Source organism: Clytia hemisphaerica, unplaced genomic scaffold (genome assembly GCF_902728285.1).
Source record: "Clytia hemisphaerica strain Z4C2 unplaced genomic scaffold, Clytia hemisphaerica genome assembly, whole genome shotgun sequence".
In the NCBI taxonomy this organism is placed as follows: domain Eukaryota; kingdom Metazoa; phylum Cnidaria; class Hydrozoa; order Leptothecata; family Clytiidae; genus Clytia; species Clytia hemisphaerica.
In genome coordinates this window covers 115,983-141,930 of record NW_027103316.1, presented here as the reverse complement: position 1 = coordinate 141,930, position 25,948 = coordinate 115,983, and the positions used below count along the sequence as shown (strand labels likewise).

Here is a 25,948-nt window from a genome sequence, read left to right as displayed (position 1 = left end):
ATATACATTATATGTTACGAGTGTGTTACAATTTTCAGGTCTGTAGTTTGTATGACCTGTGTCCTGTGTCCTGTGTCCTGCGTCCTGTCTCCAGCGTTTCAAACTAACCGTTGCTAGTGTGTCTACTTTAATCTGATTAGATTTCGCGAGATAAAATTTTGTAAACGAAAAAAATTGCAAAATTTTCTGGATTTAATTTCGCGAGTCAGAGTTTAAAAAAATTTTGCTTGGATTTAATTTCGCAAATATGCCTGAAAGCAGCTGAAAATAGCCATTTTTGCCACAAATGGAGACTATGGACTGGTTTCTCCTCCGACAATGCAATGTACAAAATTTTGTGGTGGATTTAATTTCACGAGTCAGGAATCTCACATGCTTTCAGAAGTTTTAATTTTGCAAAAATGGTAAAAATTTGTGAAATTGCAAAATTTAATTTCGCGAAAGTTAATCCTATTAATAAAGTAACTATATCTGTATTATGACATACCACAAGCTGCCACAAGTTGGTATGATATCAGCAACCCTGCTCTTTTATCTCCACCCATTTTGAGTGACAAAAAATAATCCCTAATTGAGACTAGATTATTTATTCAACAGTAAACATAATTTTCTTTTCCAACAGGCATGTGCTTCCTTCATGAAGCTTCTTAAATCTGGTATATACGGCAAATGAGGAGATTTAAGTGATTTTACCGACAAAGAGGAAAATTTCAGGCTTTTTTGTGAAAATCTGGTATGGTGGCCGTCGTAACTGCCGTACCCATTGCGTCGTAAGGCGGTCGGTGTACCTGCTGTAGCTGGTGCGTTGTACGTTGTACCTTTTCAATCAGCATTTATTAAAAATTCTTTTTCCATCTTTCTTAATCCTATCTCTATTATGTATGTTTTGACTTTACTTGAAAATAATAAAGATACAAAAATAAAAAACAATGTCTGCAATGCAAAGGGATATCATGAAAAGCAAATTACCACCTTTGCCAAGTAAACCTGTTGGTCAAGCATCAAGATTTTCAAGTCTGTAAGTTTTTGTTAAAAAATTCTTGAAACATATTTTGATGTATTCTATGTTTAATTCTAATTCTGTCCTTTTTAAAATAACCAAATGCTGTATAAAATGCTACCTGGAATTATTTATCATCATCATCATGATAAGTAAAATCATTAACTTTAAATTTTCAGTGTTCCAAAAAGAAATGTCAAAGATTACTCCCCATCCTCATGGGAAGGATATTTTGATAAACAGCATGATGTCAAAGTTGGAGAGAATGTATTTTTTCATTTTATTTCGACTATTTACTAACTTCTTTCGTTATCTGTCGTACCTGTAAAATGAGTGACCCTGGAGACTAACCTTTGATAAGTTCTTTGTTAGGAAGTAGTGTAAACCTGTCTGAAGACTAATGCATTCACTTTTAACTTTCACTTACTCACACTCCTTTAACCCTTTCTCCTTGGAGTGATAAGGAGTGCTATGCACAACTTTTATTAGTGAAGTCTAAATTTTATTGTGTACAACTGATCACCATCCTCAGAGATTTTTGGAGGTGTGTCTGCGCTAATCCCAACCTCAAATATGCTGCCTGTAGATACAACAACTTCTCTGATAAAGTAGATGCTATGTGTTTAAACTTAGAGCTCTAAACTCTTATCTGAATTTTCTATTTAAAGACATTTAGGTTATATACCAGAGGTACAGATGGACCAGTAGTCTTACTTCTTCACGGTGGTGGACATTCAGCACTATCATGGGCAGTCTTTACGGTATGTTTTGAAGCTTTAGCATCTTTTGATATTGGTTGATAAATTATGGTGGGTGAAGTAATGATAATATTAATAACAAATAAAATGTTCTTTACTACACCCATTGTCCCACAAAAATTATTCTTTTTCCATCCTTTTAAAAATATCTTGTTTAATAAACAGGTTCGATTATACATTCTCATTGAAGGTTCTTCAGATTGAAGATTCTTCAAATAGAGTCTAACCCAAGCACATGATCTTCTAATTTTTAGAAAACCCTATGTGATATGTGTGATTGCCAAGTTGCTGCTATTGATTTTCGAGGTCATGGTAAGTTTTCAACAGGGACAAACTTTCTAGATAAATTAATGAATCTGTATAAAAACATTATGGCAAAGCATTTTTATGACTTTTGTTAGCTCATCCTTTGTTCCAAATGGTACATTGCTTACTTTTTGATCTTATTACCACATTCCTTAGTTTAATACTCTTATCAATGATTCTTTGGTACCTAATAAACAGGGAGGGGTTGGAACAATTGGTTTTTGTGGAAAGAAATTGCAGCAGGGTTGGAATAAAAATGTCTTCGGATTTCCATTAATTGATAAATAGGAAAAACTTGATAGGTCTGAGAGTATTGTTAAAAAAAGTGAACAAAGCAAATTTAAAAAAAACTTGAACTTTTTAACAATAGAAAATTTCAGACCAGAGATTTATTTAAGGTAATGTTGATAAATATTGAAGCATCGTTAGAGCTTTTGATTCTTATTAATAAAATCTCTTGCTCTTAATCATCAGTGAACTATTTTCTTGGTTAAAATACTTGATGTGAGTTCTCACTGTTTCTCACTTAGTTATTGTCTTTTTTGTTTTTAGGAGACTCAAGTACAACCAATGATACCAACATGGCAGCTGATGTAATGGCTTAGTATGTAACACTTGATGAATAAGGATAGTGATAATTTGTAATGTAAGGGTACAATATAATGTTACTTTACAAATGCATTTACTTCTGTTCTTTTTAGTGATATCTGTCATGTTATACTGAATTTCTATGACCAATCACCACCTCCAATTGTTATGATGGGCCATAGGTATGTGTAAGAATATTTTTTAATGTAGTAATTATTTGTTTTTTTGAAACTTTTAGTTTTTTGACCTACCCCGGTGGGGTGGAGGTCCTATAAATTAACCCATGTTCGTTCGTTCGTTAGTTAGTGTGTTAGTTACCAGCTTTTCTCGAGATTGGCTCATTAGTTTTTTCTGATTTTTGGCACAAAGGTGCATGACCATAAACCCTCAAATGTGACGGAGCCCGATTTTCTAAAAAAAAATTTTTTAGGTAAATTTGGGCCAAAAAACGGCTTAAAAACGGGTTTTTTGGACTTTGTGAAAAATTGGATCATTAATTTTTTCTGATTTTTAGCATGAAAGTAGGGTACAATCATAGTTAAAGGATGGCTCAAGCAGATTTTTGCAAAAAAATTTTTTTGGCTCAAAAATCGTATTTTTTATCTATAAGACCACTTTTAATAAGAATACATCATGTTCTTAGCCATATTATTATTATTATTTTTATTAATTTTTTTACGATGAAAATGTCACGGTGAGGCTATGATTTGAGTTTTCTGTAAACACTTATTATTTTTTGTTTGGCTGAAAAACGAATCTTATATCTATAAGAATCACTATTTATGAGCATATATCAATGTTATATAGCCAAATTGTTTTTTTATTATTATTTTTTTCTAACAGAAGAAAATGTCACGGTAGAGTTCGACGGTTTGAGTTTTCTGGAAACCTTATTTATTAAGCTGTGCATTTTTCTGATAGTGGTTTTTATAAAGAAAAGCGCTTAATAGCTTTTTTATTTCTTTTTCAAAAATCTTTTTCAATAGTGTTGATAGTTTCTCTCAATAGATATGCTTTCATTTTCTTTATTTTTTTGTATTTTGACCAGTTATGTCTTATGTGTTTCATTGTTTCAATGTTCACTGATTAGTTTGATAACCAGGTAGGTCCATAAAAGTATCGCTTGTTCTATATTATGTTTATTCTTCTAGCACTGAGGTAGCACACAGCTTACAAAAGATCTTTCTTTTTCCTATCGGCTTTTTTTTTAGTATGGGAGGTGCAATCGCTGTTCACATCGCTGCAAAAAAGATTCTTCCAAATTTGAGTGGCCTTGCTGTTATAGATGTAGTGGAAGGTTGTGATTTTTCTTTGTTATTATTTGTAATTATTTCAGACTAATTTTGCTAAGGAAGCTTTTGAAAGTACGACTGTTATTTCAAAATCAGCTTTTTAAAAAAGGGGTTATTACATTGGTCATGCCGTGTACACTTATATCATGATTTATTGGATCGTCTGATTTATTGGATATTTGTTTCATATAAGTTTTTTTGACATCCATCAATTACATCAAATCTTTGAAAAACTGGACATGTAAATCTATCGAATTCTTTCCCAAAACGAGATATGTTTCCATGTTATAATGTAACAAATCAACTTTTCATCCAATGAACTATGTTCAGTATTGTTTTATGTTTAATATTGTTTTAACATCTAATTTTCATTCAGGGACTGCACTAGATGCACTGTCTTCAATGCAAAGTTTTCTTCGAAGTAGACCTCAGAAGTTTAGTTCTCTGAAACAAGCTATTGAATGGAGGTAAATGCTTTAGTATTCAAGGGATAGTCAGACGGTTTGAGATATTTAGCCTGCATAAACGTACGTTCTGTGATCCTGAGTAGGATATTAAACTTTGTACTTTTAAATCTTTGTACTGATAATTTTGTCAAAAGAGTGCTTAGGTAAAATCGTAAATTGCATTTGAAAATTTACTTTAAAGCTATCTTACAATTTCCTTTCAGTATAAGGTCAGGGCAGCTGAGGAATCTTACTTCTGCTAAGATATCAATGGCAGGGCAACTAAAAAAGTAAGTATCGCTGTTAAAATCTTTGATAGAAAACATTTCAGATCTAGCAATTTTATCAAACCAAAGTCTTGTGTTGATAAGTATTTTGTTCCAGATGTTATATATTTTCATCTGATTTTAGGGTTGAAGGAACGAGCAGTCAATCAAGCAATGTATCCTTAGATATTGTTGAAGAAACAGAAGAGGAGGTTGAAAATGAACAAACCTCATTTTCCTCAACATCAATAAGCGAGGTATATTATTCTAAGCTTTTTCACTTTCAGAAAAATTCCCATTTTAAACTTATTTAAGTAGCAACTTTGTTTTCATCATTTATACTTTGGTCATTTTGCTTTTTAGGAACAGTCAGAGTATACTTGGAGGGTCGATTTAGCAGAAACTGAAAAATATTGGAAAGGTATGGAAATTCCTTTGCTGTTGTACATGTTTTTACTTATCGATTTTGATGATTTCAAATGATGTGCTGATTTTTTCTTCTCTCGTTGTAGGATGGTTTGAGAATATGTCATCACTTTTTGTTTCTTGCCCAGTTCCAAAGCTACTTTTACTAGCAGGTAAAGATTATCTGTGGCCGGAAAGCTCAGTCGGTAGAGCATTTACCTTACAATGGTTGTTGGTACCTTCCGGTTCCCCGGTCACCCCCAACTCAGCCAGCAAATGAGTAGCTTAGATTGGGTAATCTGATCTATGCAGTAACTTACTGGAAGCTGTAGGTGTGGCCCTCCATCTCAGCATTTGAACTCCCAGGTCTAGTGTAAATAGAAAAGACTAGACTAGATAGACTCCCTTGCTCTCGGCTCTGCCAACAGCCACCTGATGAATATACTTTTACTTTTGTTTTACTTACCTAAAGTTTATGCAAAAGAAAACATTAAGTCAAGAATTAAAAGTAATGTTTTATTTGCCAGTGCAACTTTAAATGTCAGTTAACATTAATATATGGTCTTCTTTCTTATTGATTCAAACATGCTTTTACATTTCTAGGAATAGATAGACTTGATAAAGATCTGACAATAGGTCAAATGCAAGGTATTTTTAGTATTTAAAATTTTTGGTATTTTATTTATTGAAAATGTATAACGGGAAAATGAGGAATAGGGTATAACCTTTAAGACATTGGGCAAAGGAAGAACTCTTTATTTAATGTTTTTAAAAATCTATGTCTTATGTTTTATCCATTTTTGTGTTTTCGCATCAAGTAATTTATGATATTGTGATATATCAGACAGTGAACTCGTTGGTAAAGCAGAATTAACTGGTCCAATGAAAACTTGTGAATCTTCGTATTTTAGGGAAATTTCAGATGCAAGTTCTACCTAATTGTGGACATATGGTTCATGAGGATGTACCAGATAAGGTAAGCATTTGATCTCGTAAACTCAGTGGCAAAGTTCTGTCTTAAATTCAAGCCTGAAGCTGTCTTTACAAATATGATACTTCACTTACGACGGAAACGCATGATTGTAAGAAGATAGGGTTAGAGGCCCAGTGCAGTGTGCCTAACTGTAAATAAAACTCTATAATAGAATTGACAAACAAATGGAATGATAAGATCTATAAATTGTAAAGATGTAAGATTGTTTCCTAGAGGTCAATAGACCTGAGAAATACACTTCTATAAATAAATAAATATTGTGTGAATAGTTTAAATGTTCTAGGGTTGGTTGGTAAATTTCTTGAAGTCGGTAGAATCATGTTCTATTTCTAATGGTACTTTAACTTTGAATTAAATTTCTTCTGTAACGATTTTCTTAGGTTGCAGAAATCCTTACTGCCTTTCTATTGAGACAAAAATTGACTGTGGCCAAAAGCAATTTTGAAAGGTAAGCTTACTTTAAGTTAATAATTAGGAACATTACATGGTCCACCTCCAGTGATTGCTGGAAATTTTAACCTTTTTTTTTTTTTTTCAGACACACACCATCTTGCTGACATATTCTGGTTCATGTTTTTATTTTTTTTTCAAACTTTATAAAAATTGTACATAGTGAAAAGATTTTTAAGTTATTTTCTAAAATTTCCTGAAATTAGGTATCATCTTTTCTCTTTTTTTTTCTCATCAAACTTTGCCCATATGCATACTTTGTTTGTCAGTTATATTATACCCATGTTGTTAAATCTCATTCCTTTTTATATTAGAAGAGATAGAAAAGTATAGTTGAGTAAAATGGCAGCAAAAAGGAAGAAAACATCTGATGGGAATACCAGTGCAACAAATAGCAATAAGTCACTGACTGCAACCGATGATATTGAAGATTTTGAAAACGAGAGTGATCCTTTCTCCAAGCCATGGGAAGGATCTGACGCCATTTTGGTTGTGGAAAACAAGAAGTTATATGTCCATTCCAACATGCTATCTTTCTCTTCTCCTGTTTTCAAATCCATGTTCAATTCTGGTTATTTCAAAGAATCGAAAACTAAAACAGTTGATTTGAAAGGCAAAAAATATGCAGATGTTGTGAATCTATTGAAAATGATATACCCTCAATTTGAAATTGACCTGTGTAAGTATATTGGTTATTTTACTTTATTCCAAAGTGATAAATTCTGTATCTTTCCTTTTCTTGGTAAAACTTTTTCTCCAAATAAATCACCTACCTAGGGGTCTTAAGATGTCTCTTAACTTTGAAAAATGCATTTTTCTAAAGTCTGCTTTTCCCTAACTCCAAAAATGAAGTCCGAAAAAAGGATCCCTAACTTTGTGAAAAAGGGTTGGCTCTAAGATAAGAGTTGGTTAGGCTGGAAAGTGAAAGAGTGGCTACTGCAGCACTAGCGACTAATTGACATGGGCAATGGGTATCAAATACGGACAATTCTATACTTATTATTTAATTGTTTCTCAAGGGATGACAACAATATCAGAGCTTCAAGTGATGATGACACTGATCGAAGAATACCTCATCAAATCATTACGTAAAAGAATTGAAGACCACACCCTCTACATTGCCAACATCAAAATACTGAATGGTGGTTATCAAGAAGTTTGTGCATTGGATCTGATGTTACTGGCAGATCTGTTTAATTTCAATGATACTATAGACCAATGTGCGAAATATATAGGTGCTCGATATTATTATACTGACCATTCCAATGAATCGACTTTTTCTATGGATACGGACGATGAAGACACCGAGGACAGCCCGTCAATGAAAGAATTTTTCCAAGTCCATAAATTAACAGATAAAGCCAAATTAAAAATCATGGTCAACATTGGTAAGAAGCATTTAGAGTTTATTGAAGAGGAGAGAGATGATATGTATAAAGAAATGATGACTAAGCGAACGCGCGAACATTCCTATTTGAAAAGTGAGATGTGTCGCAGGAAAATGGAAGATTTGAAGATAGTAATGAATGAAATGACGTTATTGATTAAATGAAGATTAATTGGTAGGTTTACTTTTATTCAGAGAAGCCTGTTCTTTATGGTGTTTCCATCTTCAACCTTATGTTGCTTTCTTTTAATCGAACGAAATTGTAATGATACGTTTTTGCTTTATCTGGGTAAAAATAATTTGAAATTATTTTGCAACCAACTATAACATAGAAAACGTGAATCATGGAATTCAATATAAATGCAGTATTTTGATGAGAAGGAAAAACAAATTGATGTGAACAAATTCTTAATTTATGAGACAATGCGCAAGGAATCATTTTACGATCAATCAATCTTTGCTTAATTTAAATGGTGTTTTTGTTGCCTATTTATGGGCTGTTTTTTATTTCACTTTTGTATATGATATTTTTGTATAGGCTTTTTGTAAACTTAGTAATCATGAGATGATGTATATACAAGCAGCCTTTTTTCAACTTTACCTTCCTCCTGAATTTAAACTTTAATACGTCCTGGTATAATGCTTCTGTTTAATGGCGGCAAAATACATAAACAAATAAGTCAGATGCAGAAAAAGTTCTTGAAAGTTTAAATTAAAAAAAAAAGGCAATTGTTTGTCCAATTTTGTGAGAGAATTGGGTCAAATTAGATGCAGTTTTCGATAAGTGTACCAATGCAAAGGCTTCAGGAAATTTCCGTCATCCGACCTGCACACTAGATTCCAATTCCGTGATTGTACTGCTTTTGACGGATGAATGTTTGAAATTATCCTCGAGAACTAAAAATAATCCACATCTATTTCCCTTAGAAAAGTAAAAAATGACAAATAAACAATAAATAAAAAGAAGAATGACTTAAAAGACTGGATTACACAATGGAAAGTAGTGGAGACGAGGAAGGGTCAGGACTTCTCTCCAATTTCATCTTTGGTAATATCGATGAAGATGGCCAGTTAGAAACAGACTTCATTGATGACGTAAGCTTATCTAAAATTATATTTTCTTTCCTTACTCTAAACACTTTAAAAGAAATCTAATTTGATTTGATTCCAGAACTTAATTCTTGATAAGCGTAAAGTCAAGATTACGTCATTTTTCATATCGAAAACACTCGAAAAAACGGGAATTTGACTAATAAGTGTTACTAACAATAGCAACACATGGCGTCATGGGTCAAATTCCGGTTTTTTCGGGTGTTTTCGATAGGGAAAATGACGTAATCTTGACTTACGCATTTCAAGAATAAAAGATTTGATCTGTCTTCAAAAGTGAACCAGTATGTCAGTATATCAGATATGGTAAAACCTGAACACCGGTAATGGTCCTTTTTCAATTTCTTCAATTTTTTCAATTTTTTTGGAAATATAACATTTAACTCTCCAAACCCTTATCTTTAAATCAACTTTTACAAATATTTTATAGGATGCAAAGAAAAGTCTTTCACAGTTGGCGAACTTTGGTATTGCTCAAAGTCTAGTTCGTGATATCGGTAGCGATTCTTCGTCCAAACAAGAAGATGTCTCCTTTAATGGTAGATTCATTTATTCAAAAAGCTTTACGATTATCGAAAGAGAAGGCCGATTCACACGTTCTGTATTTTGCTGATGTTTGTCGTTTATACGGACGGCATGAAACTTAAAAGAGATAATCAAATGGTTTAAGTTTACTCTCGTATTCCTGATTAAAAATGCTAAATCATTTTGCCTAATTATTTTCCTAGTTGCGATATTCAAGTTGCAAAACTATATCTCAACTTTGAAAATTAGTTAGAAAAAAATTCTGTGAGGTTTTACTCAGGGCCATTGAAGGTGTCTGTAGGTCAAATATCTCAAACCATCTGATTATCCCTCTCCAAAAAGCAAAGTACCGGGTGTCCCAAAAAAAGCTATTTTTGTTAAAACACTTCGAAATTTTAAGTTTTTTTTGGGACTCAATTTTCATCGAGCACTTTTGGCGTAAATAAGAATTAGAATTGTGGGTAAGTTAAAAGAAAAACCACAGCTAAAATTATCCCACACACACGATATCTACAATGGGTGACGAAATACTTAGCACAAAAAGGAAATCGAAAACCGGGGTGTTTTGAAACCACAATCGATTTGCAAGTGCTCTAAAGTAGCTTCGAAGGGTAGAGTTTTAACTCTGAGTTTTAACGCTAGACTTCGGACCAAATAAAATGGTCCAGTAGGGCTTGAAATATAGCCCACAAAACCAATAAATCCCTCCCAGATCGAAATAATCGTTGAAATCAAGTTGAAGGCCCGAAATTGACATTCTCGCTCGAACTTCAATTTTCGAAAAATGGTAAATTAGCCAAAAGTGCCAATATGTTATGGCACTGATTGTAGTAGTAGTAACATCAAAAAGCATATATAACTTTCTCTTGTGTAGACTTCCAACAGCAGAAAGCACAGAACAGTATCGATTACAGCGGGATAGATGAACTTGCAGATGAGGTTGAACATGAGTTTGCTAAACCATTACCATTGAATTTGATGTCGAAATCATCCTCCTCTTCCACGAGGTCTGAAGATGATGATTACGATGAAGAAGGTTCAAGCTCTGATGGAAAAAGTCCTGGTAAGTGCTTTACCTCCCATTTTGCAGATTCAAAGAGTCGCGATAAATAATATCTCATTTTTTTATTCATAATTCCATGGTCGATAATACTTTTATAGCTATTTTTCTATCCTTATTCCTGAAGTCCTTTCAGTGACTAATTCGTTAACCCCTTTCAAAAAAGTCTTAACACCCCATCTACTTTCGAATTTTAAATGCCAAAAAATCAAAGGGTGACGTCCTACTTTTGTAGGTCCTCTATCATATCAAACAGGTTCTTTACTCTTGTAATTCGATGCACCTGATATATGCTTCTTTGTACTTAAGGAATTGAATGTTTTGAAAATCCATAAAACTCTCATTAAATGCTTATGTTTCATTTCACATTTCATTCATTTTCACATTTGACTTCGGTAATGCACCGTACACAAAGTAACATTTCATTAAACATTTTCAACAATTCTTGATTATTGCTACCCTTTCACAGGTCCATCAGGTTTGCAACAAGCATCGACATCAGGGTTCAATTTGCCCTCAGTTGCACCCAAAGCTGAAACAATGGCTTCTAACCAAGAAACAAACGTCGACGAGTTGTTTTCTCCATCAAGTCCCACACCGAAATCTGTAACTGACACCTCTACTGAGGAAAATGAGGGGACCAACCAGAGGTTAAGTGTGGACGATCGAAGGATGAGTGTCGAAGAAGGTTTGCTAATTTGATTTTAGTTGAGAAAATGATCCTATTTCGTATAAAGGAAAAAGCGTCTCCATATCCCCATAGAGGATTTTCAGTTTGACCAAGCTAGTTAACTTCCGACATTATGAAAGCAATTATTCGACTGTGCAATCACCTCTTTGAACTCGAACGTTCGAATTTTTGTTGGATTTAACTTTGGCAAAGCCTGAAAAACATAAATAAGAACTAAAAGTCCAATTAAAATTGAAGAGTATGCGAAGCCTTCATCTCCATTGTTGCCTCAGGCTTAAACAAAACCTTTGATTCGTTTTTTGTTCATTTTTAGAAAAGCCGCCAGTAACTGGTTTGGCCTCTTTGGAGGGGAAAACAGTCTCCGATCTCTTCCCTGATTTTCGTCCTGGTAAAGTGTTGAGATTTTCACGTCTTTTCGGACCCAAGAAGTATGTCAGCGCGCAATGGAAAGGTTTAAAAAAGAAGAAAAGGAAAAGAAAACTGGCCAGTGTGGACGCAAACACATCAAAACCAACAGGGTTCGAATTACGTTTTGGACCAACTCCTAAACCTGAAGATTGCCAACCTGACGAAACGGTTAGTTTAATTGAATTTTTGTTAAGCTTCTTGCCAAAGCATCTATTAGTCTAAAGCTAGACTATTAATTAACATGGGTTTTACTTTATAAAGTGCTCATACAGTCAAAAGTTTCCATGTTTCAGTAGAAAACCCCTTGTAGATGTCTGCTTTTTGATTGTTCTAGTAAATATTCCAAGCCCTACGGTTCTTTTCTTTTAACTTTGTGACAGGACTGCTCCTACTTTAAGATTGTGGAAATTATAAGACTAATTTTCTCTTTTAAGATCGTAATATCTGAAAAAATTAGGTTCTCTTATGACGGATTCTCGAGCTCGACTTGGAATTCAATTTACTGTCTAACTGATTTAGCCTCGTCTGCGAGTTTTCTTATTTTCTAACCAAAACCTTTGACCTGAGCAATGAAAAACTGTCATTCAATCCTTAGTCTGAATCGCAGACCTCTAAGATATACTTCTTATAAGAGTATTAACAGCCTTTATAAGAAACCTTTTTCGCTAGAGGATGATCAGAAGCCTCAGGATCTACGGAGTATCAAGCAGCCTCTATAAGAAACTTTTTTTGCTAGAGGATGAGCAGAAGCCTAGGATCTGGCGAGTATCAAGCAGCCTCTATAAGAAAACTTTTTCGCTAGAGAATATGAGCAGAAACCTATTAAATCCCGTACGGCTTAGATAACTTCATGCTTAACATCGCTATTATTTTGTAAACTAAAGAACATCACTCACGTTCAATACAGATCATTCACACACAACCATTACCGTTATGGGCGTACGGTGAACAATACCAATCCATGCTGATTCGACCAGAAAATGATGACTCGTCACAAACAGACGACAATGAGAGCCCATCATGGTTGGAAGGTCCAGCTCAGTATTGGTACACTAAACACCAAGATTTGATCCAGAAGGGAAAATTCAATTATGGATTCAAAAAGAAAACGGTAAATTTTATCCACCCTTTAACTTAATGCTTAAACCAAATTTATCTGATCGAATACCTTATCGGGGGAAAAAATGTGGCGGGAAAGTGACGAAATTTTTGAGGGGGTGACGAAATTTTTCCCCGACGAAAAAAAAACCCGACTAAATAAAACTCCGACATTTTTCCCCCGATAAGGTATACCGTTGTTACCAGAGGAAGGTGAGTCTCAAACCGAGGGTCTTCATCGATTATTGAAATGATTTTATCAAATGATATTGCTCAAGGCCTTAAGATCTTATTGGTATAACAATTTGACACGCCTTAAAACGAAACAGGATAGTGCAATTCGAGATTTTTTGGCGCGTTGTTTGATTAGAGTAAGTATGTGTTGGATTCTTCTTAATTTCCACTTTTTCTTCATGCAGGAAGAACAAAAACTGGAGGAAGAGAAAAAGAAGCAAGCAGCTGAGACCATACCTGCCGATCAATTCAACTTAGTGTGTCTGAAACAATGGGAAGATGACATCATTTGGTCCAGTAAAGATTACCAACCCAAAGAGAATTCTGAAGCATTGAGGAGTCTTGCAGGATGGATCCCTTCATTGAATACTCGAACCATGAAAGCTTACTTACAACAATGTGCCAATAAAAGTAAGATACGTTTTTTCGGCCTCTCACTAAAGTTGACATACTTACTTAAAGCATAAAGCGGCATTTTTGTGAAAGTTTCGAGCCTTACTGGGGACAATTGGCAATTTACAATTAAAAAAGCTCTTCTGCTGTTAAACTCCGTGATGGTAATATTCTTAGCATATTCTTAATTTTTCGGCCAATTTCATCTTGGATATTCTAATAGAGTAATATAATTTTCCTATAAAAGAAGAAGCGTGTAGCTCAATTTTCTTCTTCTTAATTTTTTTATAACAACCATCATAATGCCACACAACATTTAGTATGGTTTATTTTTCGAAACTAATTTTTTGTTGTCAAAACTTTCTAAAATCACGGAAATAACCAATTACAGCTGGTAAATTTTCTTAACTTTATTGGTTGGTGGGTTTATCTTTAAAGCGGGGATACTCTTTTTTTCAAACTTAAAACAATAGTTGAATTCGAATACTAAAAAGTTTTTTACTGGAAGCCGAGTACAAATAAAAGCTCCCTAAAGACAGACCAATTTACATTTCTACAAAATGAAGACGCGTTAATAACTTTTCCAAATATGAAAATTAGGATAGAAAACAGCTAATGAAAAAAAAGAGCGATTTTACTTTGTACCTTCTGATCATTTCCAGCGCATTTATTTCATGAATAGTTCTTATTGGTCAAACTTAGTGTTCAAAATGAATGCATTAGGTCTGTTATACATTCTAATGTCCTGTATAGTTACTTTTATGGCTGTTAGAGTTCCTCGAAATGAGAAACGTCTAGTAATATCCGTTGGTATTTTTTCAATATGTCAAAACTCTACAAATCGATCAGAATTCAACTTAGAAGCTGCTAAGCTCAAAGAAATATATCATTTACTACCGCAAAAAGTATTAGATGAAGAAGTAAGGGCAAATAGAAAAAAGAGCTATAACGAAACTCGACAATTGGATTTTGTATCTTTTGATGTATGCAACAGCACTGAAAAACTTGTCGAAGTTTTATTTACCATTCTTCTTGACCAAAAGTTTTTCCGCTACGAAAAATCATCATCGAAAATTCCTGTGCAGAGAATTTTCCTTTTACATGCATTTGTTCCTGAAGAAATGTCAAGAATCATACGAGAAACGACAAGTTTGAGTCAGTTTGTTAAACTATGTTCACCAGTGAGCTGTGATGAAAAATATTTCTTTCAATTGTCCGATGGATATTCAAAATATTTATTTGATTTGGTGGGAAAATTGCAATGGAGAAACTTAACAATGATCCTAATCGATAGATACAACTTAAACTATCCTTTCAAAGAATATTTTGAAAAAAGTTACAATCTTCTGAAATCCACAAAAAAGTTTTATTTGCGGAAGAAGATATTCAATATTCCTCGAAAAGGTTCTTTTATCATTTCGCTGGCCCGCAAAGTTTTCCCTACACTAAGAAAATTAGCATCTAACAAAACAGTTATAGTTTTATTTCAAAGAGAGACTTTTAATGCCGTAATATTATCTCTGTTGCGACGTTTAGAACGACAAGAATTCGTCATAGTACATGATACATTGGGTAGAGTTGATACTTTTCAAAAGAAATGGTTTTCAATTGAGAATCACGACCGTTCCTTATTTTCAGGCGATATTATGAATTCTGCTGACTTAGAACTAAGGGAGACTGATGCGGCTTATTATGGAATAACATCTATTGCACATTACAGAATTCTTCAGAAGACAGCGTGGCACGAAGAACAACACCATATTTCAATAGATTTAGCGGTAAATTTAACCAGGGGGTTACTTTCTAAAAGTTCGAATTACATTTTACCGCTTTCCAAGTACATCTTCAATAGTAAGAAGACAGTTCATCCAGATATGAGACCAAAAATTTCAAAACAGTATTTACAATCTATCCTGAACAAACCCCTTCCGTACGAGAATATCACTTGTTTGCCAGGCTTTAAACGAAGATATGGCTTGATAAACGATTCTAGTGAGATTTTCGATGAAAAGCATGGTTGGAAATGTCAGTTATGTCCAGCGAACCATGTCAACCCAAATCCTGAATCAAGCGATGAATGTAAACCTTGTATAGGTGCTTTCAATGTTGATGACGGCCAAAGATTAAAATGTGTTGATCCCTACACAAAAAAATTCTTCCTTCCTGATGGAATCATGCTTTTTAATGCAATGGCAATGTCAGCTGTAGGTCTGGTTTTAGGGATTTCATTTTTTCTAGTCTTTGTGAAACACTGGTCAACGCCGAGAGTCAAAGTGTCTGATGCTCTCCTTTCGATATTCCATCTTTTGATATTGAACGTAACAATATCATCGACATGTCTCCTTCAAATATTTCCACCTTTATCTATTCATTATTGTATTGGTAGAAACTTAATACTGACCGTTTTCTATACACTGAACTTGGGTCTTACTTTAACGAAATCCCAGAAACTCTTAAATGCATTTCTTTCGAAAACTCTGATTAAGCACAATGATACAAAATGGACAATAATGTGTCAATGTTTCATTCTAATTTTGTTGGTTTTAATTTCTAATGGATTATTGGTGGTTTTATACACAATCAAACCACCTGAAATTATTTTTCACATAGACGAGAAGAGACTAAAGAAATTATACTTTTGCAACACAAGCTATCACAACACGATTCTTGGAGCACTTTTTATGGTTTATCAATTACTTTGTTTAGTACAAGCTTTTCGAGGTCGACATTTACCAGGACCAATGAACAATGCAATGTCTTTAGTTTATGGTACAATGATCACTACCATGACATTCGCCATAAGTTTCCCGATTAGTTATTTTCGAGATGTCTTTGAGAGAGATTTCATTCAATGTGTAATGGTTTTGATTAATTGCATTGTCATTTTGTTGTTTTTGTATGGGAAGCCATGTTTCATAATTATTTTCAAACCAACGATGAACACGAAAACTTATTTCAACCAGAAACGCATGCTGGAAATGTCGCTGCATAGTGCCGTAGATGAATAAGATAATTATTTTTCTATTTATGTAGTTTTTAAGTTTGTTATATTATTTCTTTATCAGTTTGGAAATTAAACTTGATGTTTCAAAGTCAATAAGGTTTTTTGGACCTCGGAGGTCCTTTAAATTAACTGATGTTCGTTCGTTCGTTCGTTCGTTCGTTCGTTCGTTCGTTCGTTCGTTCGTCTGTTATCTGTTATCAACTTTTCTTGGGATTGGCTCATTTAGTTTTTTTCTGATTTTTTTGCACAGTGATGCAAAATGGTGATGCCCAAAAAGTGACGGAGCCCGATTTTTTGTGCAAATTTGGGCCAAAAACTGCCTTAAAGTGGGGTTTGGACTTTGTGTGAAATTGCTTCATTAGTTTTTTCTGATTTTTTACATAAAGATAAAGGGCAGGTTCTCTAAAAAGTGGCTGAAGCTCTGTTTTTTTCCGGAAAATTTATTTTGGCTGTAAAATTGGATTTTCTTATTTGGGGAACTCCCTTTTGTTATTTTTAGGGAATATGATAATTTACATGAAAGAAAGGATTGTTTTTTGTTTGTGCCCAAAACTTAGCATAGCTCCTTACCTCTAAAACATCGAAAACAATGTGTGAAACAAGCTTCATCATGTTTTTCAAGCTTATATATCTCTATGCTATGTTGTTGCTTTAATTAAATTTCGCAAAAACGCGTGAGATTCCTGACTCGCGAAATTAAATCCTCCATTTTCGGCGGAGAAACCAGTCCAAAGTATTTTTCGTTGGGACATTTTCATCATTATTTAGCATCTTTCCGACTATCTTTCTCAGGTAGGTCCATTCAGTATGTTGCTTGTTTTATTTGCAACAGTTGACAAATTGATGTTAGAGACCTACAATTTCTTACGATCTTTTGTCAGATAAATTTGAATGTTTTCATTTAGACAAGGCATCTGCAGAAGCCTTAGCCAGTACCAACATCATGAAGAATTTCGAAAAAGTTCTCCCAACACTCAACAAAGATCCTAACAGTCACAAAGTATCAGACTGGTACAGTATATTCCCTATCGAAAACAAAGAACTAATCTACGGTCGTTGGGAAGATAAAATCATTTGGGATACTGATGCTGTAGACTCTATACCATCGCCACAAGAATTCAGGCTAGATCCGAATGATGAGAATTTGATTTTGAGTGTACCAGAGGACAAATTGGTTAAGGATACAGGTGTTACAGAGCAAACACCGAAGAAAGAATATAAAAGTAAATCACGCTTCATGAATAAAAAGGATAAACACCAACACGAGCATGAGGTATTTGTTTATTGCATATTTTTCAATTTCTTTTCTTCATTCTTCTTCATTCAATCCGTTACTGAAGAGCTTTTCACGAGAGTATTCATATCGTGCTTAGTAATGGGCTATTCCAGAAAAAATGTGTACCCCCTATGTTGATGTATTTTTTAAAAGGTGACCCTCCGGGTTTTTTTCCAATTTTTCAAGACCCCCTTGGATCTTTTCTCTCATTTTTTGGACCGCCCTGGATTTTCGATCTCGTTTTACTGACCACCCTGGATTTTTTATGTTCCAGACCACCCTGGACGTCACACCTTCTCAACATTGGGGGTACAGACTATTTCTGGAATAGCCCAATGCAAAGAACCAATGTCAAAATTTGTCGCTCAGAAAACTAAGAATCTGTTTGTTAAGTTTACCTTAAATTTGATATTGGCTCTTTTTACAATAGTGAGGGGGCTCATCTGCATGGAAAGGGACCTGTCTTTCGTCTTTGAGGTTAAACAGAAAAACTCTTCAGCTTGACTGATTTAACTTTGCCCCCTTTTGATTTGTGAGACATGTATTCACTCCATTCACTTTTTTAGGTAACTAGTCCTTAAATGTCTTATGCGTTTCTGTTTGTTTTAAGTCGTTTTTGCAATAGAAATATAGAAGATTAAATAAGACAACTTTAACATGACATTTCATTATTTCTTACAGGAGGTTTTGACTGGAGGCAAGCCAAAGAATAGATTCAATCTATCAAATGATGAATATTACATGCCAAAGCAAGATCTTGCTGAAAATCAAATTCAAGCGGACTTGAGCAGTCTCTGTATACAGGTAACAATCATAACTGAGAAATCTTCATTGTGGTAAACTTTTTTTGAAGTAACACTGAATCAAGAGAAGACACATAATATTTTAATAAACAGAAATATTACCAGGTTATTTTACAATTTTTTTCTAGACATTGCACATATATTATATACAGAATTTTCAGGTGAAGAGCCAAATGTAAATTTTGGAAATGCCAGAAATATATCATTATTATTGTTATTATTATTATTATAACAGAGGCGTATTTTTCACTAGCATCTTAAAGCATTTTCTAAATATACTCTAAAACCATCGAATTAAAATTGTTCTTTGAAAAACTAGCTGTTCTTCGAAAAGTTTCGTATTTTACTTAGAAAATAAATATGTCTTTAAAATGTATATATGCTGACATGGCTTACTTACTGATTGGTAATATAATTGTTCTTTATCACACCTTTTCAGCATTCGACACCAGCTGTGGAATTACAGCGTCCCTTCTTCCCTACTTACTTCACACCAGCTGAGCTTCGAACCTTACATCGTCCACCTTTAAGCAAAAGGAAACTGACTGCCAAGAGAGGATTACAAGTCATCCATTCCTGTCATAAAAGATTAAAAAAGAAAGCAAAGGTAATGCGGTCAGAAAACTAAGTCTAAATCTAATATCCATAATGACGTTTAGATAAATGTTGAAATAGTGCTGTGTACCAGTCGAGCTCTCTACATGCAAGATTTCGGTTTAACAACTTTAGTTTGATAAATTAATTCGTGTCAAGGCTGTTTGTATGCGTTTATCGGGAAATATGACAGTTGAACACAAATATTGAATCTTTTAACTAATAAAGTAGTCGCACTGTAAAAGCCTTAAAATCTACAGAATAAAAGATATATACCTATGTGCACCATAAACTTGTTTTTGTAGGAACGTGAAAAGGAGCGACAAGCGTTTGGTGGCGGTGAGATGTTTTTCATGAGGCAACCGGAAGATTTAAGTGGGCAAGATGGCGACCTCGTTTTCATGGAGTACTGTGAAGAGCTCCCTCCCCTTGTCTGTCAAGCGGGAATGAATACACGTATCAGAAACTATTATAAAAGAGTACAACCTTTATTTCCCTTTATTTCTATTTTTCTCTTTAAATTGGTCATTGTTTATGTTGATGTGAAAATTTAGGAATTATATTTCTTGCTGTTGATCTTGTCGATGAAATATCGCATGAAAACAGTTGAAAAATGACTAGTGAATTCTTCGGCAAGAAATTTTTGTAAATTTTTCTCTGTTATTAGTTCAACGCCTAAACTTCAGTTGTCCATCAAAGATGTGAACTTAAACTGTAATTATATCTTACGCCTTTTGCGGGATAAAAACAAACGTCACATCTTTTCTTGTTTCAGAAACACGGCAAAGATTCGAACACACCAACTTTGGAATATGGTGAAATGGCTTTTATACATCCTTCAACTTTCTTAGGACAACTTGCTCCTGGTCAAGTTTTACAGGTACAGAGTCCTGATCCTTGTACAGCATAATATCAAACGCAAAGTTAAAATTATATGAATGAATGAATGAATGAATGAATGAATGAATGAATGAATGAAGATATTGTTAGTTTTCTTACTCTGTTATTTCTAAGCATTCTTTTTTCTTCAACCAGGCAATCGAGAACAATCTTTTCAGAGCACCGATTTACGGACACAAAACAGCAACCTCTGATTTTCTCATGTTCAAAACTCCACAAGGGTTTGTACTTTTTCAAAACATTGATAAAAGGTCCAGAGCAAAAACACCAGACTCTATAATAAAACAAACCCTTTCTAGCATTGAGTCAGCGAACTTTCAGTAAATCTTAAAGATACAGAAGTCAAGTAGAACTGAAGGGACTATCCTAGTTGTGTTAAATTCTGGTAAATTTCTATTTTTAGATTCAATGTCCGCAAAGTGCAAGATATATTTACTGTAGGACAATTGTGTCCGAAATACGAAGTTCACGGTCCGAATTCCAAGAGAGCAAATAATCATATTCGAGATTTCCTTCAGGTGTGTTAGTCATAGTTCTTTTGCAAAAATCTTGATTTCTACATGATTGATTCTTATATTAGTCTCCCCAGTGTAATTGATATCATTATTTGTTTGTTTGGTGAAAAATTAACACAAAAAGTGCTCGATAAGACAGAGCTTCCAATAAAATCATATTTCTTTTGCAAGTTGAATTTCTTCAAGTTCTCATAGAAATAAAGTGGTCTCTTCGATTGTTTTTTGTTTTTTTATTTCGAAACAAAAGTCTTCATACTGTCTAGTCTTCGTATTTCTATTCCTCACACTTTCCGTTATTTTAGATGTTCATTTACCGGCTGTTTTTGAAATGTCCCGATACTCCACGTCGTATCAAAATGGAAGACATCCGAAAAGCGTTTCCAAAACATTCAGAAAGTACCGTTCGTAAGCGGTTGAAGTTATGTGCAGACTTTCGTAGAACAGGTAAAATTTTGGAATCATGTCTCGCAATGTGCTTTTATTGTCAGTCTTGAAATTGTAAGATATCAAGAGATGAGCTTAACCGAATTTTACTGTACAAGTATTGAAGGTAATAACACATAAGAACATATTCACCTTTCTTGTAAGTTTCTAAATGTCCACTTTGTTGATCAAAATCATTCTAGGTGTCGATTGTAACTGGTGGGTGTTGAAATCAGATTTCCGTTTGCCGAGCGAAGAGGAAATGCGAGCCATGGTCACACCAGAACAAACTTGTGCTTATTATCAAATGCTGGCTGCTGAACAAAGACTTAAGGTAGATCTGAAGGGAGATTTTGTTTATTGCATGGTTACGCACTTTTTCAGCAACACGTTGATTTTAAACTCGACAGAACTTTTCAACGATGATAAAAAGGTTTTGTAACACCGCGCACTGTCTTTGGTTATTGCAATTTACCCTGCTCTGCTTTATTCAGGGGCTGTTAAACTCGTCATCATGCTTGATTTCAACTTCGTCAGTTATTTCTGTGTCTTCCTTATATTATACGCGCCTTTCTCGCATCTTTTCCTTGAACTCATATTCAATTGGAATTCTGAGAAAGTTGAAAAGAAAGAGCCAACCAAAGCCAGATTGATAAACTTGAAGAATAGATCTGACGTTGCGAAAACCACTTTCTCTAGATTACCGTCGTATTGTAATTTCATCGTATCATATTCAAAATCACCAAATCCGATTGTTGACGTCATAATAAAAACGGAATAAATGGTCTCAATATATCGGGAATCGGTTAATATTCTCATTTCGGTGTAAACTGAAGCATGCAATAGAATGCAAGTTATAAGGGTTATCCATTCTATTAATAAGCATTTCGGATGAAAATATCGGATTTTCTGTTTCTCGCGACGTAGTATTCTCTGTTCAACTGTTACAATGAGGAGTTGTGTGGAATACTTGATAACGCTCACACAAAGTGATAGAGCAGCCATTGTAAGAGGGACAGTGAAAATAGCATAGATAATCGTCATTATTTTTCCCAAATCAGTTTTCGCTACGAATCGTCCATAGCCTAGAAAGAAAGAATTTGTTAAAATATCTTTTTTAAACACCCCATATAAACTCAAGAACCTTGTATAATAATTTTAATCCTAAAAGTATTGAAAGGCTCATTGTCAAGGGTTAAAAGGACGGCATAAAATGATTGGTGAATAGCACCAATCAGGGTTTGAAGAATCTGCTTGTAATGAGGTGGGGTTTCAAATTCTATTGTTTACAGCCTACAAATCCATTGGAGACTTTTGAAATGTTACAACTTCTCCTGGTGAAATAAAATGACGAGTGTAGTTTAATAGGAATGAAACTTTACTGTTTTTCCCTCTCACTTGGGTATAATTTTCGACCCGAAATCATTATAAAGAAGGCCACGCCTGTCTATGCCACAGAGTTGATGTGTTGTCACTGTAGAATTTAAACTTTAAAATGTGTTTGCTTACTCACCTATAGTTGTGGCGACTGTCATCGCATATTCCGTCCACATGAAAAAATAAGCTCTATTCAATTCACATTCTCGTCTCCACACTGGCACTTTGCATTCCACAGAGCAAGTAGCCGTTAAGTTGACCAGTGATGGAATCTCGTGTGTTTCGTTCCTGTATTTTATTAGTTGGTCACAAAGTTTGATGCAATTCACTTCTCCTGGAATTTTAAAGAATTTACTAATAATACAAGGGAAACAAAAAGCCTAGTAGAATTTTCGAAACACTATGCAATCGTTCCATCGCTTTCGTGTTGTTTTATAAATAAAAAGCTAGTAAATTTCGACTCAGCAAAAAACTATAATAATATCTTATAATACTTGATTTATTCACTTAATTGTCTAGAAAAGGACTCCAAATTAAGATTTTCTCAGCGATTTCTAAAATGTGAGGCTAGAGTTGGCTAGAATTTGGTTTTGACCAAAATGTAATGTAATGTAGATTGGTGAAGATTGGTTTATTGAGCCGTTTGGCTTGTACTTTTGTTTTGAATGTAGAAGCTTGGTACCTTGTTGTTGTTTCGATATGATGGTTTTTGTTGTTGTAGCACAGTGTTCAATGTAGAAAAACAAAAGACCACCCAACAGCATCAAACTCACACTTATGAGGCAGAAAACGAAACATCTCTTTAGATTTTGTTTAACCAGAGACGTTAGTTCTGCCAGAGTCAATATCTGGTTTTCTACAGACATTTTTCCAAAACTTTTTCTCTCATTTTATGCAACCATATTGATATCAAAATTCATTCCGTTGGAACACCTACGTATCTAGTTTTCACTGTTCTGTAAAAAAACATAACATGTTTGAAATCATAACTTATCAATTTTTATCAATTTAATATAATTCATGAAAATATTTTTTGGCTTTCTTTTTTATATTTACCTGATAAATTGAATATATGATTGATTGAATCTATTCATACATACAATTGATATTTTATATAGTCGAATTTAGCTGTTTGTTGTTTTGATGAATCTCTCCCTAGGGATTTTCCACTATTTATGATTAGATTAATATGATTTGTCCTTAAATTTCCTTAGTTAGTACGGTCTAATTGTGTAAAGATTCGGTTTAAAGGCATAAAAAGCATGAAATGATAATTTAAAGTGAAAAATTTGATTCAAATCTCAGATCCTAAAAATGGCAACAAAATTTTTAAGGCCCTCAAGAGAAGAGAAGAATATAAGAGAATAAGAATATAACATTTCCATTTTATCTCCAGGATGCAGGGTACAGTGAGTTTATAATTCTTTATCCCTTTAATATAAAAAACTTCATTATTATCTCCAGGATACAGGGTACGGTGAGAAGTCACTGCTTGCACCCTATAATTCTTTATCCCTTTAATATAAACTTAATTATTATCTCCTTGATGCAGGGTACGGTGAGAAATCACTACTTGCACCCTATAATTCTTTATCCCTTTAATATAAACTTCATTGTAAATTATCTCCAGGATGCAGGGTACGTTGAGAAATCACTATTTGCACCCTATAATTCTTTATCCCTTTAATATAAACTTCATTATAAATTATCTCCAGGATGCAGGTTACAGTGAGAAGTCACTGCTTGCACCCTATAATTCTTTATCCCTTTAACATAAACTTCATTATAAATTATCTCCAGGATGCAGGTTACAGTGAGAAGTCACTGCTTGCACCCTATAATTCTTAATCTCTTTAATATAAACTTCATTATTATCTCCAGGATGCAGGGATACAGAGTACGGTGAGAAATCACTATTTGCACCCTATAATTCTTTATCCCTTTAATATAAACTTCATTGTAAATTATCTCCAGGATGCAGGTTACAGTGAGAAGTCACTGCTTGCACCCTATAATTCTTTATCCCTTTAATATAAACTTCATTATAAATTATCTCCAGGATGCAGGTTACAGTGAGAAGTCACTGCTTGCACCCTATAATTCTTTATCCCTTTAACATAAACTTCATTATAAATTATCTCCAGGATGCAGGTTACAGTGAGAAGTCACTGTTCGCACTCTATAATTCTTTATTCCTTTAATATAAACTTCATTATTATCTCCAGGATGCAGGGTACGTTGAGAAATCACTATTTGCACCCTATAATTCTTTATCCCTTTAATATAAACTTCATTGTAAATTATCTCCAGGATGCAGGTTACAGTGAGAAATCACTATTTGCACCCTATAATTCTTTATCCCTTTAATATAAACTTCATTATAGATTATCTCCAGGATGCAGGTTACAGTGAGAAGTCACTGCTTGCACCCTATAATTCTTAATCTCTTTAATATAAACTTCATTATAAATTATCTCCAGGATGCAGGGATACAGAGTACGGTGAGAAATCACTGCTTGCACCCTTTAATTCTTTATCCCTTTAATATAAACTTCATTATTATCTCCATGATGCAGGGTACGGTGAGAAGTCACTGTTCGCACTCTATAATTCTTTATTCCTTTAATATAAACTTTATTGTATCTCCAGGATGCAGGGTACGGTGAGAAGTCACTGTTCGCACTCTATAATTCTTTATCCCTTTAATATAAACTTTATTGTATCTCCAGGATGCAGGGTACGGTGAGAAGTCACTGTTCGCACTCTAATTCTTTATCCCTTTAATATAAACTTTTATTGTATCTCCAGGATGCAGGGTACGGTGAGAAGTCACTGTTCGCACTCTATAATTCTTTATCCCTTTAATATAAACTTTATTGTATCTCCAGGATGCAGGGTACGGTGAGAAGTCACTGTTCGCACTCTATAATTCTTTATCCCTTTAATATAAACTTTATTGTATCTCCAGGATGCAGGGTACGGTGAGAAGTCACTGTTCGCACTCTATAATTCTTTATCCCTTTAATATAAACTTTATTGTATCTCCAGGATGCAGGGTACGGTGAGAAGTCACTGTTCGCACTCTATAATTCTTTATTCCTTTAATATAAACTTTATTGTATCTCCAGGATGCAGGGTACGGTGAGAAGTCACTGTTCGCACTCTATAATTCTTTATTCCTTTAATATAAACTTTATTGTATCTCCAGGATGCAGGGTACGGTGAGAAGTCACTGTTCGCACCAGATGATGACGACAATGAGGCAGACGCGAAGAAAGTAGATGAAGAAATTCAAACAGCTCCCTGGAATACTACAAGAGCATACATTCAAGCTATGAAAGGAAAATGTTTATTACAAGTCACCGGTGTTGCCGACCCTACCGGTTGTGGTGAAGGTTTCTCTTATATACGGATACCCAATAAACCGATCACTAAGGTAAGTTTTATTTACGCCAAGGGAAAATTTGAGATTGTCTTTGAAATCTCTTCTGAAATTGCTTCAATGTTGGTCAAAATAGATATTATTAAAATAAAACAAACCTTGAACCGAATAAGCTCATCTTCATGATTTCGACATTCAAAATACAAAAAGAGAGAGATTTCTGAATAACTTCTCTATCGAGTCATTGTGTCAATAAGTTTTGT

At 34.1% G+C, this 25,948-nt stretch overlaps 4 protein-coding genes across 6 annotated transcripts in view; 3 read left to right on the top strand and 1 right to left on the bottom strand.

Moving 5' to 3' along the window:
• Positions 1-888: 888 nt before the first annotated feature.
• On the top strand, positions 889-6,710 carry LOC136813877 (protein phosphatase methylesterase 1-like). The gene is made up of 16 exons (XM_067070376.1): positions 889-1,018; positions 1,180-1,267; positions 1,669-1,761; positions 2,013-2,070; positions 2,617-2,668; positions 2,766-2,834; positions 3,864-3,949; positions 4,321-4,411; positions 4,615-4,680; positions 4,802-4,913; positions 5,020-5,077; positions 5,169-5,234; positions 5,665-5,709; positions 5,973-6,037; positions 6,436-6,503; positions 6,594-6,710. Exons 1-16 carry the CDS (start codon positions 930-932, stop codon positions 6,610-6,612), a joined length of 1,125 nt encoding a protein of 374 aa, XP_066926477.1. The 5' UTR covers positions 889-929; the 3' UTR covers positions 6,613-6,710.
• Positions 6,711-6,809: 99 nt separating this feature from the next.
• On the top strand, positions 6,810-8,472 carry LOC136813888 (uncharacterized). The gene is made up of 2 exons (XM_067070388.1): positions 6,810-7,184; positions 7,525-8,472. Exons 1-2 carry the CDS (start codon positions 6,848-6,850, stop codon positions 8,055-8,057), a joined length of 870 nt encoding a protein of 289 aa, XP_066926489.1. The 5' UTR covers positions 6,810-6,847; the 3' UTR covers positions 8,058-8,472.
• A 348-nt stretch (positions 8,473-8,820) lies between these two features.
• Positions 8,821-25,948, top strand: part of LOC136813846 (transcription initiation factor TFIID subunit 1-like) — a 43,294-nt gene continuing 26,166 nt past the window's right edge. For both annotated transcript variants that reach the window (XM_067070348.1, XM_067070340.1), the window contains exons 1-17: positions 8,821-8,987; positions 9,433-9,541; positions 10,402-10,590; positions 11,057-11,275; positions 11,592-11,854; positions 12,594-12,797; positions 13,204-13,429; positions 17,321-17,688; positions 18,373-18,495; positions 18,934-19,101; positions 19,394-19,567; positions 19,864-19,968; positions 20,124-20,209; positions 20,392-20,506; positions 20,806-20,947; positions 21,130-21,260; positions 25,512-25,739. In XM_067070348.1, the coding sequence (XP_066926449.1) occupies positions 8,886-8,987; positions 9,433-9,541; positions 10,402-10,590; positions 11,057-11,275; positions 11,592-11,854; positions 12,594-12,797; positions 13,204-13,429; positions 17,321-17,688; positions 18,373-18,495; positions 18,934-19,101; positions 19,394-19,567; positions 19,864-19,968; positions 20,124-20,209; positions 20,392-20,506; positions 20,806-20,947; positions 21,130-21,260; positions 25,512-25,739 (2,952 nt within the window). In that variant the 5' untranslated portion in view covers positions 8,821-8,885. The remainder of the gene's footprint in view (positions 8,988-9,432; positions 9,542-10,401; positions 10,591-11,056; positions 11,276-11,591; positions 11,855-12,593; positions 12,798-13,203; positions 13,430-17,320; positions 17,689-18,372; positions 18,496-18,933; positions 19,102-19,393; positions 19,568-19,863; positions 19,969-20,123; positions 20,210-20,391; positions 20,507-20,805; positions 20,948-21,129; positions 21,261-25,511; positions 25,740-25,948) is intronic.
• Positions 21,398-23,248, bottom strand: LOC136813862 (potassium channel subfamily K member 15-like). Of its 2 annotated transcripts, none has more exons than XM_067070358.1 (3): positions 22,986-23,248; positions 22,440-22,637; positions 21,398-22,011 (listed from the first exon to the last, which is right to left on the bottom strand). In XM_067070358.1, the coding sequence occupies exons 1-3, from the start codon at positions 23,167-23,169 to the stop codon at positions 21,464-21,466; spliced, it is 930 nt and encodes a 309-aa protein (XP_066926459.1). In that variant the 5' UTR covers positions 23,170-23,248; the 3' UTR covers positions 21,398-21,463. The 2 variants fall into 2 exon arrangements, with proteins under 2 accessions (XP_066926459.1, XP_066926467.1); XM_067070366.1 differs by having other exon boundaries at positions 21,398-21,756.

Excerpts from the sequence above, each read along its gene's own strand:
- LOC136813877 (XM_067070376.1), top strand. The coding sequence starts at position 930 with ATGTCTGCAATGCAAAGGGATATCATGAAAAGCAAATTACCACCTTTG. Across the intron at positions 1,268-1,668 it reads ATGTCAAAGTTGGAGAGAAT|ACATTTAGGTTATATACCAG; the intron begins GTATTTTTTCAT and ends TTCTATTTAAAG. Across the intron at positions 2,071-2,616 it reads TATTGATTTTCGAGGTCATG|GAGACTCAAGTACAACCAAT; the intron begins GTAAGTTTTCAA and ends TTTTGTTTTTAG.
- LOC136813862 (XM_067070358.1), bottom strand. The coding sequence starts at position 23,169 with ATGTCTGTAGAAAACCAGATATTGACTCTGGCAGAACTAACGTCTCTG. Across the intron at positions 22,638-22,985 it reads CATATCGAAACAACAACAAG|GAGAAGTGAATTGCATCAAA; the intron begins GTACCAAGCTTC and ends TTAAAATTCCAG. Across the intron at positions 22,012-22,439 it reads GACAGTCGCCACAACTATAG|GCTATGGACGATTCGTAGCG; the intron begins GTGAGTAAGCAA and ends CTTTCTTTCTAG.
- LOC136813888 (XM_067070388.1), top strand. The coding sequence starts at position 6,848 with ATGGCAGCAAAAAGGAAGAAAACATCTGATGGGAATACCAGTGCAACA. Across the intron at positions 7,185-7,524 it reads TCAATTTGAAATTGACCTGT|GGATGACAACAATATCAGAG; the intron begins GTAAGTATATTG and ends TTGTTTCTCAAG.